This window comes from Netta rufina, assembly GCF_964035555.1.
Source record: "Netta rufina genome assembly, chromosome: 1".
In the NCBI taxonomy this organism is placed as follows: Eukaryota; Metazoa; Chordata; class Aves; order Anseriformes; family Anatidae; genus Netta; species Netta rufina.
Genome location: NC_140123.1, coordinates 140,044,571 through 140,060,370, shown reverse-complemented (window position 1 = coordinate 140,060,370; position 15,800 = coordinate 140,044,571). Strand labels below are relative to the sequence as shown.

The following is a 15,800-nucleotide window of genomic DNA, read 5'->3' as shown; positions in this document are numbered from 1 at the left end:
CTATTATGAAATTTTACATGGAATTCTATTTCCAGGTGAGCATCTTTTGCAATTTTCTGCTTGCTCACAACTATACTTTTAGGAAAAATAATATACTTGTTACCTATTATTCAAACATTCGTATTATGAAAGAATAGTATTATATACAAACATTTGAATAGTGAATCAAATGCAATGTGAAAAAATTTAGAAAGATTAAAAAAAATCCACATTTTAAAAAATGTAGTAAGATAACCACAAAACAAAACTAAAGAAAGCTTCAAACTCCCCCTCCCCGCTCCGCCCTTAGTAAGGACAGCAGAGCTCAGAAATCAGAACTTCTTAAAAACATCGACATGTTAGGCAATAATAGCTAAATATTCTTCCGCAATTGTACAGAGATGCATTGTTTTGTATATGCTTCTTGCCAAAAAATGCAGAAAGCTTGCAGTTAATCCTTGGTTGTCAAATTACATGCCATAATACAGTTGATAATATTTATTCTTGAAGTAAAGCATATATATATAAATTGTATTAAAAAAAAAAAAACAAAAACACACACAAAACAACAAAACAATACACTAGTCGTAAAGTCCCTTCTGAGGAAAAAATCAGCGAGGAAGAAATCAAGAAAGTTCTAAGTATTTTAAAAGAAGTTATAAAATAAATAGTAACCAAACCGATAGGCTTGAATTCAGCATGAACATTAACCCATCCACCAACACTGCAGAATTATCCAGGCTGCCCCCAAATTTTAATAAGCTTTATTGAGCTGTTATAAATTGACAAAATATTTATAGCAAAATAATTTTCCATAAATTGCACTGTACTATAGCAAGGTAATGAAGAGCTGTAGGACAGGTTTTAAGATGCACTGTACTTTCATCTGAAAAGTCTCCTGAAATTCTTTGAACGTTTCCAGGGGATTAATGAGGTATTTTGACAACACACAAGAAGTGTCTGGTTTTCAAGAAGCCTTATAAGAGGGAACATTCACATCCTTGGAAATTAAACTGTGTATTTTAAGCCACTAAAAATAACACAATTATTAAAAATTTGGCAGTTCTGAAGAAAAATACCAGAAGATACTAGCAAACACATGGAACTACTGAAGAGCGTCAAACTTGAGTACACATATTTTACAGCATTTCAACATGACTTAAACACCAATTTTAACAGCTTAATTGAATGTTTCTTATTAAAAGCTATCACAGACGAACTAAAATAAGAACGAGCTAGAATGTAACTAAATCAAAAGCATTATTCCTTGCAAGTTTAGTGGGTTAACTGTGTGTACGTGCACTAGTCCCCTTGTTGTACACCCTTATCCATTCAAGAACTGCTACAGTGTTTTAAGGATTTCAAAACAGTTGGCAAGAATACTCATCTCACATACACAGCAAAATTTCAACAAGCAGACCACTACACCTACAATTTTTATATTTATTTCTAAAAATATTCAAGGGCCTATTCCTCCAAAGCAGCTGTCCCTTGAATGCTTTAATGCATTGTGGAAACGGTATTCATGTATAAATAAGGGTTCATTTTAGTGAAGAAAGCAGAGCTCTTGAAGACTCACTTCTGTAAATTCCTCAATGTTTCTGAAAATTCAGACTGCTTAAATCCTTAAAATTTTACCAATATTTAATTAAGCTGGGAAAGAAGTATACTGAGGTGTCAGTTTAAAAACGTCTTATATCCCAAAACCCGTGAAAACATCCACATAGAGTATTTATACAAGCATTTAAGAGAGCCGATACCTTAGGTGTTTGCAACATTTAACATGAATTTTCCACAACCTGAGAGAAAATCAAGCCATTTTAAATCTTTCCTGAATTGCTAAGTACTCATCTGTAATAATTTTTTAAATAATAATTGCCTTCAGAGTGAGAGCAGTTGCACAGGAAAAGGCTGCTTCCTAAACTCTACTCCTTTCAGGCTGCACCCTTTCACAGACTAAATATTTCACAAAGGCAGCATCTTTATGAAGCTTATGGTTGAGCACTTTACTTTCTGTAGTCACTTCTCATAATTTACAAGATCTTGTCCAATATGTATGTTTTTAAAATTCTGGCTTGTCTCAGGTCTTCAGATCAACAAATGTGGAAGGAAACAAGAAAAAAAGAAAAAAAAACAAACAAACAAAACCACAGACACACACAAAAAAGAAAAACAACCAAAAAGCACACAATTTGACCCTTTCTTCAGGAACAGCAGTCTACTCATCTTAATAGCTATTCAGTGATACTTTTAAAGCCTGCAGTGCATTTACAAGCCAAATCATTACCCAGGTAGGGCAGTGAGGGGGGTAGACTTATGTGTCATTGTGCCTCCATCCCCAGTAAGGCTCTAGACACCTTTAAGAACAAGAATTCCCCCCCAATATATTGTTTTGTTAATCCTTTTCCTATGATCTGTTTGCCTGGCTAGAGAAATTATGCAAAAAGTAATAAAAGTTCTAATTCAATTTCCATGTTAAGAGATAGATTTGAAAAAAAAAAAAAAATCAGAAACCATATTCTTTGTGTTTACTAAGAGATATGCACTCCAACATTTAGTGTCATGGAGCTGGAGTTAAAACCAGAAACGGTGAAGATAATTTAGCTGCATGAATGCCTGCTCTTCAGTAAAATGCTGCCAAAATTAAATAGGAATGAAACAGCACTTTGTAGTCATTGGTCGCTCAGCAGGGTTTGCGTAGTTAAAAACCTAAGTGAAAAGGGTGATTGACCTACATTGCTACTAGCTTAGCACAGCTGTACTTTCATATTTTTGCTGCATCCGAGGAAGCTCATTATTTAATACAACTGAGTTACGTGTAATTGTCGGTTTTTCATTTTACACTTTTAGGAGCCAGATATTAATCTCAGATGTGTGGCACGCGTTACTGTGCATCTGGAAGTATATGCGGCTGCCCATTTGCACGCAAGGCTAAAAAGATGGGACTACACACAGTTGCACCTGAAATTAGGAGGCTGCCCAGGGGTAGGAGGACCTCACAAGCATGCAGAAATCAAATGAGCAGATGGAACAAAAAGCAAATCCCCCTGGCACCCCAAAGGCAAATGCAACACTGTTTTTCCCATTGTTTTGAGCAGGAGTAGCCCAGAATGCATAACCAAAGCACATTTCACACAACTCATACCTGCAGTTTAAATAAGTAATAACCTTCCAGTTAACAACCAGTTTGATATGTTAACAGCCCTTGGGCTGTTAACATAACGACTGGTCATTAATGGCAGTAATGACAGATTTCAGAGGGAATATTGTGCTTGTAAATGGACATGCTGCCAGTCAGAACGGAAGACAGAGCGGTATAGGTTGATACATTAAGATGTCATTGCACAGCTCTGGAGGAAAAAAAGAGGAAAAAAACTTCTTGCATATTTCACTTACTGTAAATGGACTTGAAATATTGGCGTAAACCTAAGTTCCTTAAATTAAGTCTTCACTTTCTAACTCAAGAGTGTATAAGCAGAAGACAGAAGCCTGCAGGGGAATTATACTCTGCATATCATTTTCACCGAGTATGTTATTTCTAACATTGAGACCTTTCTTTACTCAAGTCAGTTCTCATCTTCGTTAACAAAACAGAGTTCATTCCTGCCGTGGCCACCCCAACAGCCTGGGTACTATATGCCACCTCTAAAATCACTGGAATGACTTACTTGAATCAGATTGCAGGGGAAAAGCCTCTCACACCCAGAACATCTTTCAAGCTCATTACATCCATCCCCTCAACCCCTTCCATACAAAAGAATAAGGTCTTAATGTAGTAAAATTAACTCAATTTACCAAAGGAGACAACTAAAGCAAAACAAGTTTTAAAGTCCTGAAGATAGAGTATTTATAAAACAAAACAAAAAACTTCAAGAGGGTATCTCCAGGATAAAATGCCAAACAAAAGAATTGGGGCAGACGGAATCTTTTTATTTATTTATTTATTTTTTTTTGGCAGGCATTTTTAAATGAGAAATACTAGAAGTATCTTTGCAAATAGCCAAGGACACAATCACACAGTTTGTGAATTTAACCATCAATGTTAAAGCACACAGACTGGTTACATTATTGCTTATAGCATCTGTAGAATGGCTGTCTTATTGAAATACATAATGAACACAGAGAGACAAGTTAATAAGCAATTTTACTCTTTATAGTATCGTACAAGCCACATATCCTCTAGAGGGCACCACATAAATTAATAGGAAGCTAGAATGATTTTGTATGTAGCAAAGACTCCCTTTACGGTTAAAAAGGAAAAAAAAAATTAAGAGGATAGTTTGAAACTGTAATCGAACTCTAATCTGATCATTAGTACTAAGTAATTTGTTCTTTAAATTGATATCAAGTGGGTTGCTAAATATGAAAGCTTATTTGACTACAAAGCTAGAGAACATTTAACTAGTTTCTACATTAGCATTAAAAAGATCACTTTTATAGGTTCACTGCATAACTAAGTAGATAAGAAGCAATGAGGCAAATGACTATCTGCAATTACCTTAAGTGCATCAGTATGAAGTTTAGAGTAAATACCAAATTTAAATCTGTGCACTCACAAGAATCACTAAGAAAAGGCTCATGACTTTCATTAAGACTTGATAAATCCAGAACAAAATAAAAAAACATCTTAAAACTGACTACAGGATTTGTTATATACACTGGCTTCACTGGTGCAAAAGTAGATATTGCATATGAAAACATAACCAAAACATTAGTTTTGAATGTTGTCATGACAGATGCATCATTGTGTAAAAAGCAGTCTCCTTTCTTTGAATTACATACTATGAGTTTTAAAAATCTGTTTGCAAAATGTTTACCCCTGCTAGACCTTCAAAGACCAGAGAACAATGCGAAACGCACATCCCTGTGCTGAAAAAAAAAGTACTTTTTTGTAGCTCTATTACTAGAACACTTTTGATTTTGATTTTAAACACTGGATCTGTTGCATTAGTATTTGGGAGATTAGGTAGGTTCAAAGCCCCTAGTACACCTGGAGATCACATTACCCCAGCAGTTTTCTTACTCCTGCAGGCACTTGTAGAAAGATTCTTAAAATGGGTTTTAAATATTAGTCTCAGCATTACCTTCCCCACAGGAGCTGTCCACACCCCTGTCTACATATACATACATGATTTAAGATCACAAGCAACCCAGGCTCCTGTACAATAATTCCTTCCTGTTAGCTACTTCTTTGGCAGCTTTTACACAATGGCTTTAAGTTGCAGACTTTATCTTATGCTCAACTCATGGACATTTAATGGCTAGCAGAGCACTTTTACCACTAAGAGGTCTTAGGCTATGTCTGAAGAACCCTGAACTGCCTTGCAGCCCCAGCTCAGCAAATGCACAAGGCACTTGCAAACGCTTTTTGCTCTGCTCTAGAAAAAACAGGTTGTAATGTGGAGAGCCAGGGTACCAACTGTTAACGCTTCAGTCTTGATTTCTGTTCCAAACTATCCATGCCAAGCAACCTGGGAACTTCATACTCGGTACCTGTGCTTACACTGAACTTGTAAGTTAACGCATTCAAAGAGAATTTTAATTTTTCCCCTATGTATTACAGACTTGAATGTCCCTTTAAAAGGAAAAGACTTCACTACAGGGGCAGAGGAAATATTCCCAGAAGTTCATGTTTGCCTCAGGCAGCTAGTCTCATTAGGCCCTGTATACAGAGTGGAAGAAGGTGCTCCTATAGGAAATAGGTGCTCAGTCACCCCAGAGGAGTCTCTCTCTGTCTATTTGCAAGTGAGAGCCTAGAGAGACCAAACTTCCTGATTAAACTCAGCTTATGCAAGTAGCCCTATGTATTCACATGCACTCTACAGATAAATTAGCCAAGTACTTTGCTGAGTTGTACCCCAAATGTTTTAGAGAAGGTAGGACGATGAACAATCAAGAGGGCAGAAATCAGGTGGTGGTTTGCAGTCTTTGAGAAAAGGTGCCAGCTCACCCATGTCCCACACAGTTCCCCAGGCTGAGGAGCAGAGTTGATTGGGGCATGCTGGCTACAGAGTTATTTACAGGGAAGGCAAGTGAGTGGGCTTGGTCCAGCACCTAACAGGCAAATGGCAGTGTTCATAAAAGCTCTCACCACCACAAACAAAATCCTTCCAGCAAACTCAGAGGACAGAAGTGCATTCGCACAGACAAGTGAAATGCTTTCCACTCACAACCTTCAGACCCCACACTCAAGCTGTTGAAAACTGCACAGGTGGGCCTGCTGCATTAGGCTGCGGTGCCTGAAAGCCCCACTGCGTTTAGTAGGAGATCAGCTCCCCCAGAACGCAGTGCTGCCAGAGGGATGGGGGTTATTCTGTTCTCATCCTCCTCTCCTCTTAGCCCTGGTATAAGCATCAGAAAATTCACAACAGCGTGCTTTCCAATTCAGGACAGACATTGCCTTTGATTTTAGTTTCACTCACCACTATGCTGCAGTGGTTGTCTCACGCTCCACAAACGCTGTCCACCACATACTACTTACACACCACTAACTACACGGGAAGGACTGAACAGGCTTACCAGGTTAATCAGTGAACGCGACGAGGGTGTGACCTACCTCAGGTAGTCTCTGCGACAAAGGATAAGGTTGGCTTTGGTGTACAGAGTAGAGCCCACCTCCCCCAGGCGGCAGTCACAGCAGGCACATTTCAGGCAGTCTTCATGCCAATATTTGTCCAGGGCCTTTAGAAGATACCGGTCTTTAATCTTACGGTTGCAGCCAGCACAACCTTTCGGCTTGGTGTCTGGCTGAACTGAGAGCATTTGTATACCTGAAACACAGCAAGAGCAATGAAAAGTGAAAATAGACACTCTCCAGCATCAGTTTCAGCTTTCTCTTCCTCCACCTCTCCTCACCCACGCATCCCCAGATCATTAAAAAGGCAACAGCGTAGATGGGGTGACATAAACTTGAGTGTCCACAGCAAGCTGAAAACATTAAATAAACTGGAGAGCTGAAATGTCCACTGGTCTGAGTTTCACCTCATTTACCTGGTCTCTTTGCTGAAAAGAAATATTTAAAAATTAAAATGAAAATATTTCAGTTGAAGTCACCCAGTTTTGCCCAAAGTATCCAGTGGTTTAGCATCCAAAATTTAAACTAACAGAGTATCGGCAATGACAAACATATCTAAACTTACATATTTGTACCTATATGCACTACCTTTGTCAAATATAAGAGCACTCAAGATTCTAGAGATGGAAAAGACAAGCTATTAGAGGCACAGGACAAGAGTTTCAGGGAGATTTGACACAGAAATTTTTGTACTAGAGGTTGTTTTATTTATTTATTTAAAGATTTCTGTTCTTAGGCACATGAATGAAGCAATCTGATTTCCAGAGACTTCAGTACCAGCATATCTCTAGTTACATCCTTCAGTCTAAGGACCTGCTAAAAAAATCTGACCTTAAATAATCTGCACAAGGTCAGACAGTTGCTAGTTTGTCAAGGATAATAATAATAATAATAATAATAACAACAATAACAATAATAATACTAATAATAATCTCTGCCCAACTTTCTAATTTTTCAATTTTAGCCAGCAGATAGTTTGGGACAAGGGGTCCACTGGTATCCATTAAGTATATATACCTTTCGATGTAATAGCAGAGAACATTTAAACAACAATTCAAACTCCTGAACCACTGTTTCAGGGACAGAACAGGTAAAAGTGGGACACAGCTAAGCGATGGTACATGGAGTGCCGCAGCCGTCTTCCAGAGATCCATACAAAAATCGATTGCTCTGAGTTTTACTGTAAATGGGGAGAGGAGGTCACTGTCCCAAAGTGCTTACAGACTGGTCTCTCTTGGTTAGTCTCACGAACTGTGAGCCCATTATGCAGACTGATTCTCTGGAATTCATTCCTTAGAAGAAGCAAAAATCATAGCCTTGTGGATGCTTTGTTGTACATCAAACAGGCATCAGAGAGGAAAGAGAACTGACACGCAGTTCGATTATTAGGTTATCTCACTGTTTTAAGCCAGAGATGTAACTAAAAATATAGATAGATAGATACACTCTAATGAGTAGCATGTAAGTATTACAATGAGAATTTTTCAAGACTGAGGAATTAATGCTTTTGCCAACAGGAAAATCCTTCTCCCACGTTCGGGACGTGGCACCCCATTCTCACGCAGCGACTAGAAAGGTCAAATAGTCTCATAACAAAGAAAAGCAAATTCAAGAGCCCCTCATCAAGAATGCTATACTACCTACTGCTAAGAAGGCTTTACAGTCTCAGCTTTTATAAGCACGTCTCAGTCGGTGCTGTAAGACACCACTATAGACAGGCAGTCTCAGGTAGCAAGAACATGAACAAGTTGGTGTTTTATTACATTTACTTTTCTAAGCTGTCATAAGGAATAGAAGAAAATAAGTTTAATATTTGAAGCAACAGTATAGTATGCCTTTATGAATATTAGCACCATGAAGACTAGAAGCTAAATATTACGCCAGCTGAAGTATCCCAGTGATCTGTATGTGTATGTGAAACGCATCGAATTTATGCGGATTGCAGCAAGTGCGGAGCCTGTTAAGTGACTTTTCAGGGTTTACCAAGCTGAACTCCCAAGTTTCACCTGTGAAGCTGGTAACTTAATTAGAAATAGTAATTCTTGTTCTCATTGTGATATACGACAGCCCCGCTTTGCGATACACTCTGTTATGCAGTTTGGAACAATATATTTGTCTGTTAAATTACCTGTTCAGTTATAGAGACAGTTCTCCTAGTGAACACCCTGAAGTACCACGGCAGTACTGCTGCCTAATGTCTAAAGCTCATAAAAAGATAATGTAAGGTCTTTATTTTTCTACCCGTAAGTACAAAAACGGCTTTGCTGCCTTCCCATTACTCTCCAATCAACACTACTCTCACACCTCCTACACCACTTAGAAACTCCTGAGGTCTGTTTCTCATTCCCCAGCGGGAGGATGAGAGCAAGCGACCTGCTCGGGCTCCGCAGCAAGGCAGGGGCACATCTGGGAACAAATGCACATTGCTTATCCTAAGCGAGCACCACGAGGCAAAGGCAGAGTGCCTACGGTATTTACAATTGCCAACTGGCTCCCCAAAACTCAGCATGAGGATGTGAAGCAGCAAGGCAACATGGCTACAAACAAACAACTAAAAGCAGTGAAAATAGCAGATTCTTGTAAAGACTCTCTACCAGACTGACTGTACAGGGAAATCCTGCTGGATTACTTATACCTTCAGCCATTGAAAAAGCTTAATCTGTGAAATTGCATATCGAGTTAGAGTATAAATATCCTCTAAGTGCCCATTATGTGCTTATTCCTAGACCCTCTCTTCCACCGTTTAGAGGACAGACACAAAATAGCTTGCATCAACTTTGTGGAACTCACTAAAAAAGTTCAGAAGCATGAAGGACTCTTCTAGTATTTTAACCTTTTGCTCTAAGGGAAACCAGAATAAACTAGTAAATAACACAGGTAAGAGCTTTAAGGGAGAGGGGAAAGGGGAAAAAAAAATAAAAACCTCAATGTAAAAATTTTATCGTTTGGTAAGAAAGCAGGTGGGAGTGCAAAGGCTGGCAGTCTCTGACCAAGGCTGGATCAGCTGTCCTGTGCTTTCTGAAGGGAACAAGGTGCAAGAGAAGCAAGGCTGAACAAACAAATAACTGAACAAATTACAGTAATCAAGCATGACAATTCTTGAGATATATGCTGCAAACACCAGATTATTGTGTTATAAATAAAAGCACAGCTTACACAACATTGCATGCAGTCTGGCACCATTTTTGAGACGCTTGCTACATTCCGAAAGTAGACAGAGCACTGCTGCCGATGGTTAACCCAAACCCTCCTTGTACAAGTGAAAATGGGCAGACACCCCACAGAATACTGCTAATAACCCTGTATGCCTGTGCTCCCAAGGCTGGAAGAAGGTGACTCTGACATCCCACCGGCTGCATCTCCAGATTAGGGACTCAATCGGCAGCAGCTTTTGGAGGGAAGGAATACTTTTCTCCTCAGATAGATCTGATCTTTTTCACACCTTACTTGCAATAAAGCTGCATCTATTTTAATGAAAGTTAAAATTAAACTACTATTTCATTATATAAAAAAGGTTACTTTTTTTTTTTTTTTTTTTTTGAAACATAGAGTGATCTAAACAAAAGAAAGCACAAGCAGTGCTCTGAGAAGTGTTTTACATAGCTCCGAATTCTTTGCACGTGCCCTTTTCTTCACAGCCCGGATTAAATCGCTTAATTTTGAGAACAGAATACTTGATTACTTTTTCCCTGTATAGTATGAGCCAGCTTAATGCAAATCACCTCCCAGACCATCTCTCCTCCCTTTAATGTTCCCACAGGATCTCCAACACAGTTACACTTCTCACATATGCGCTCGTGTATTTTTAGCTGCCTTAATCTGGCAGTAAGAATACCTGCAGCTGACTGCTAGCCAGCTTTCCACAGGGTTTGGTTTCGGTACCCAGTTATTTCTCAGGACACAGGAAGGAGCCTTTCAGAGGCTGACAGCACCCACTGAACCATCCGAGCTGCTTGCCGCTGCTTCGTCAGGACTCAGCAGACAGCACTGCCTGGCTGCCCTCCTCACCCCCACCCCTGTGAAGGCAGCACTCATGGAGCGCTTCCAAAAACATACAGCTCCATAAGTGCTACACCCAGGCTGTGAAAATCAAATCCAGCTTTCCCTTCAGTTTGGCAGAGTCCTACCCATGCTCTGCATCATAGAGCAGATCTGTTCTCAGAACAGAGAAATTTCAGTGCCTAGTCTGTCACTGTCAAACGAACCCTTTTTATTTCACCCCAGTCCATTTTCAAGGGCTTCCTCTCTCCTACTCTCCATCCCTCCCTCCCTTCCTCCACCCTCAGGCCCCAAAGTACTGCACATGAACTGCAGAGCTGTGTTAGCAATAAGACTTCTTAATCACCATCCACCACTGTTAGGATTTTTGAAGGAAGAATTTCATATGCTGATTTGTAGGCTTCTGCATTTCCCTCGGTCTCCCCAAAGAAGTTCAACAGAACTGACTCCCATCCCTTGTAGTTGCTGTTATTGTGCAATGAAACACTGACAACTGATTTGTAACTATGAATTCCAGGATAAAGAGGAAAGATTGCTGGGAAAAAAGGCTAAAAAGGCTAAATTAGGTTCCTGAAAGAAAGCAGAGAGACAAAAACCCTCTTCACTCTGATCACCACCCTCAGCAAAATCAGGGAACGGAGACTGGACGTAACTAACTGTATTTTGTCAGTGAGATAGCAGTATCCGCGAGCAGGATTCATCTCTGCTTGTTCTAAGCACTGCTAAAGACTCCAGAACACAGTTTCTGGTTTGTGGTACAGGCAGTCTGTGAAGGGGATGCTAAAGGGTGGAAGAGTTGGATGTTCTTATGCACTACAGCACTTAACTTTTAAAGACCACTCACTCTCCTCCTTCATTGAAGCACACACACGATTTTACCAAGGACAGTGGGATGTACAGCAAGAAAAGGAAAACTTGCCTCTACTTCGAAGAAAAAAAAAAAAAAAAAAAAAAGGAAATTAGTTTGGGGCAAATTGCATATCATTGCACGGGTCTCTAAAAGACAGTGAACTGACAGACAGCGCACAGTCAACACAAGAGTTGGAGATCCAATAGGAGATTAAAAAAAGAATACTTTTCAGCTGCTTTCCCACTTTACAGCTTTATCCTAAAAGCATTCATTGCTCCAATTATTCAGGATAATACACACGCAGGCTCAGAAAAAAAAAAAGTTAAGGTTTCAGAAGGGGAGAAACATTTCAGAACTAGCATGTAGCACATCGGGAGTCGTAACTAGTTTTAGATTGGCATGTAAATTGTTCTGTGGAAAATTCTTATTGCCTCCGAGACCCCGCTATTCTGAGTTATTTGACAGTTTAAGGGAAATCATAATTAAAAAAAGAGACATAAATAATAGCCTGTGCAGTGTGGTGCACAGAAATAAGTAGAACCATTTCATTTAAACTCTGGTGAGCTTTTAATTGCCTGGATTGCATTGTGAACCAGCCTAACGGTTGATTGCCTCCATTATGCTCTCTTGTTCTGTGCCATTCATCCGCACAGTCTCAGCTTCTGTAGTTAACACAACAAAGTAACCGCAACTCCATAACACTCAGGATTTTTTTTTTTAAATAAAAGTAAGGTTTTTAGTGCTCTGAATATAGACTCTTCTGTATATTTTTGAGTTAATTTTCCACAGTATATAGCTAAACTTCACATCCTGCCCCTTCTTCTACAGAGGAAAGTGCTTTTATGTTATTATATTTTTTTAATAAAGGAGGTGGCTTGAAAACGGGGAAAAACGAGGAGGTTAGGTAAAAACTAAAAGTGGGAATGCAGTCCCACAGCTGGGAGCAGTGATACAGATTAAAAGAATTTGGCCAACATGGCTAGTCGATTGCCAAGAGACACCAAACAAAAGATTTCTCCTCTTCTTTCCCCTTCTCTTTTTGAAAGCTAGATTGGGCCTAAAAGCTTGTTTCTCTCTGTTCACTGGCCCAGAGCATCCCTGCAGGCTGTAGCCCCCTAAGGGACAACACAGCAAATAGATGTGCCCAGATCTCAGGGACGGGAGCTGCTTAGCTATGTTCCTACCCCTGTCGTGTCCCCCCCCGCCTCCCCCCACTCCCTCCCTCCTCTTTTAGAGCAGTGGTGCTGGGAACCAATTTGATTCCCTTTTTCTCCAATGCAGCTGCAAGGCTCAGAGATACTGACATTTTTCCACTCTTATCAGTTTAATTACAGTTACCATGGCAGCAAAGTGCTAGTGCTTGGCAAAGGCCAACAAGAGATTTGCAAGACTGAGTTCAATTTTGATGCAGCTCACATGCAAAATAAATAAAAAAAAAAAAATAAGAAACATACACTCTGCAACAAAGAATCCCTTTCGGGGCCGGACGCTCCAGCCTTTTGTGCTAATTCCTTCTGAGGCATCGCGGGGATGGGGTGGCGGGGAGGAGCGGGAGGCGGCGGGGAGGCACGGAGCGCTGTTTGTTGCACCTAGCGGGATTAATCGCTCTCACCGGCGGTCCTACAGAGCCGTTTTAGGAAAGGCTGTGCCGGGCCCCCTTCGGGCACGGGGGCAGCGCCTTCAGGACGGGAAGAAGCGAGAGCAAGGCGCTGCCTCTTCTCCTCCCCCCCAACCCCCCTCGCCCCGGCTCTACCTGCAAGCGCGCCCGCTCCGCCCGCCGCCAAGTGAGCCGGCGGATCGCAGCCTTACCAAAACTTTTCTCCTTTTTCTGCATGAGTTGATTTACGGGCGCCCGGAGAGCTCCTCCTCGGCGAAGCGCCGAAACCCAGCAAAAGTAGCAAGTGTGCTTCCCCGGCTCGGGGCGACCCGCGGCGGCGGCGGGGGGGGGGGGGGGGGGTGTCCCCGGGCGGGCCGGGGGCTGCGGGGGGCTGCGCCACCCGCTGCCCGCAAGCCTCTAATCCCAGCGGCCCGCTAGCTTTGTTGTAACAAATGGCTTTGATTAAACTGTCACACGCGGCGTTAGCGTACCGTGTCGTGCCGGGCGTGCGAAGGGAGAAAGAGGGAAAAAAAAATAAAAAATAAAAAAAAAAAATAAAAGAAGAATAAATAAATGGAGAGGCTCCGCCGCAGAGGTGCTGCTCTCCGGGCTGCCCACCCCTGCCGCCGCTCCGAGGGGGGCTCCGGGAGCCCCGAGCCGCCGGGGGCAGCCCCCGGCCGCTTCCCCCGGCCCGCGGCCGCGCTCCTGCCTCGGCTCTGCCCAAAGGGTTAACCCTGCGCCGAGCCAGCCGCAAATTAAACGGCTGTGCGGGGAGGCTTGCGGATTAAAGCCGGGGAGTGGGAAATTAACCTGCTCCCTTGGTAATTGAGAGCACGTTTCGAGAAGCTCTGGAAGAAGCAAGAATAATAATAACAATAATAACGGAGGCGGGGGGGCTGTTGGGGGGGGGGGGGGGGCTGCTGCAATTCATTGTTAACTTTGACTGCTATTTCTCGAGACATCCAGGTAGATGGGTTTCGCTCAGCATCCTCCGCTTGCATGTATTTCATGTCTCATCATAAAAATAATGAAGCCTCACATGATTTAAACAAAACAGTCTCAGCAGAGCTGCAGCTTGAGTGAAAGTTGCAGTGCAGAGATGTGTGTGTGTATTGCAGCCCCGGCTTATGACTCAGAGAGAGAGAGAGAGAGAGGGAGAGAGGGAGTGATGCAGACACACATACACAAATGACCCAAAGCTTATGTACACAGTTGCCTCACTTACCTTCTCAATTAAGCGATACAGGGGAGGCAGTTCAATAAGCACAGTGGCTGCTTTGTAGCTCTTCTCCTTGGGAAAGGTCAAAAAGAAGCATTGTTTGGGGAAAAAAAAATAAAGGGGGGGTGGGAGAGATGGGGAGGGAGATCGCTATTCTTTAAGTTTAAAATAATGAGGTCCTCAAGGATCCGCCAAGTAATTGTGTTGACCGCATCCGAGCTACAGGTGTCCTCCTTTTAGTATCTTGCAGTCCAAGGCTGTCTGTCTCCGTCCTGGCTGAAGACAACTTACCTAAAGCAGCGTGTGAGGAGCCGAGTTGAATGAAGTCAGGGCTTTATCAGCTGCAAAATGCAATCCCTTACCAGCCAGACATAATACAGCAAAAGAAAAGGTCACTCAGTTATTACTGAGCCAGCAGAGCCCAGGCAGCTCTTGTGGAAGACCACAGAGAAGCAGCTCCCTTCCGATTTAAGGCTATTTACCTCTCTCCCCCTCCACCCACCCACCCTTCCTCTCTCCCCCCTCCCAACTCCCCCTTTCTCTCCCTCTCTCTTTCTCTCTCTTCTGCAGCTCGCTCAAGTACAGCCGCCCTCGGAAAGTGCAAAGCAGCCAGGAGACAGATTGGGCTTTGTTGGTAATTTCCCATGGTGAAAATTTACAAGCCTGCAAGTGCAGTCAGCAAAACCACATGCATATGCTAGACACAAACACCAGGGACACACACACACGCACGCACACACACAAGTGACCTCTACTGAAGCGGCTCAGGATCACCTTCCCAGAGAGTGCTCCAGAAACAGACCCAGGGAAACAGGGGAGCGCCCCCCCACTCCCCCCCCCCCCCCCAATACTTTGCCTAAACAAAACAATAAGTTGCCTACGCAAAAAAAAAAAAAAAAAAAAAAAAAAAAAAAAAAAAAGATACATATCTCTCTATTAATGAGTAATGAGAATAATCCCTGAAGGTGAAAACGCAGCTTCTCTCGGTGCTACATGTGAGCTGCTCAGAGAGGAGCGCAAACTCCAGAGTGAAAGTTTCCTGCTCCCTGGTGCGGTCCCTACTGGTGCCCGACATGGCTGCCCTTGGCCTGGCCACTCACTGGGCACTGCTTGCCCCTTGCCACCTCCTTCCCCACACTTTCCAAGCTGAATGCTGGAGAGAAAAAAGCTGTTTCCCCCCTACAGGATCCTCGTCCCAGAAGCTGAAGACAGAGCCTTACTCTCTACCTAGTGGTGGAGGGGGAAAAATAATAGACACGGATGTGCTGTAGGTGTTGAATACCTTTGACCAAGAGACAGACAGACAGACATGCAAACACAGAAGAGATACAGCATGCTTTGATATTCAGTCACGCTCACAGATGATTGTTTTTTCATGTTTTATAATAAAGATGTTGAGCCTAGCCTACTGTAAATAAAGTTAAAAAAATCCAAAGCATCTTCCTCTAAGAGCCATCTGCAGTTGGAGAAAGACCAGATTAAGAATTTGTGAATACAGTTTTCAGACTTCAAAGTGAATATCTGTTGTCTGCTATTAGAAGCACCACGCTAGATTTCCACAAAGCTTTGAAAGATGTCAGCT

General features: G+C 42.0%; 1 protein-coding gene across 1 annotated transcript in view; it reads right to left on the bottom strand.

Moving 5' to 3' along the window:
- LMO3 (LIM domain only 3) overlaps positions 1-13,236 on the bottom strand; it is a gene marked incomplete at both ends in the record, with an annotated part of 59,053 nt that extends 45,817 nt beyond the window's left edge. Inside the window, 2 exons of the mRNA XM_084306273.1 lie at positions 6,536-6,749; positions 13,212-13,236. Of these exons, the coding sequence (XP_084162399.1) occupies positions 6,536-6,749; positions 13,212-13,236 (239 nt within the window). The remainder of the gene's footprint in view (positions 1-6,535; positions 6,750-13,211) is intronic.
- Between the last annotated feature and the right edge of the window lie 2,564 nt (positions 13,237-15,800).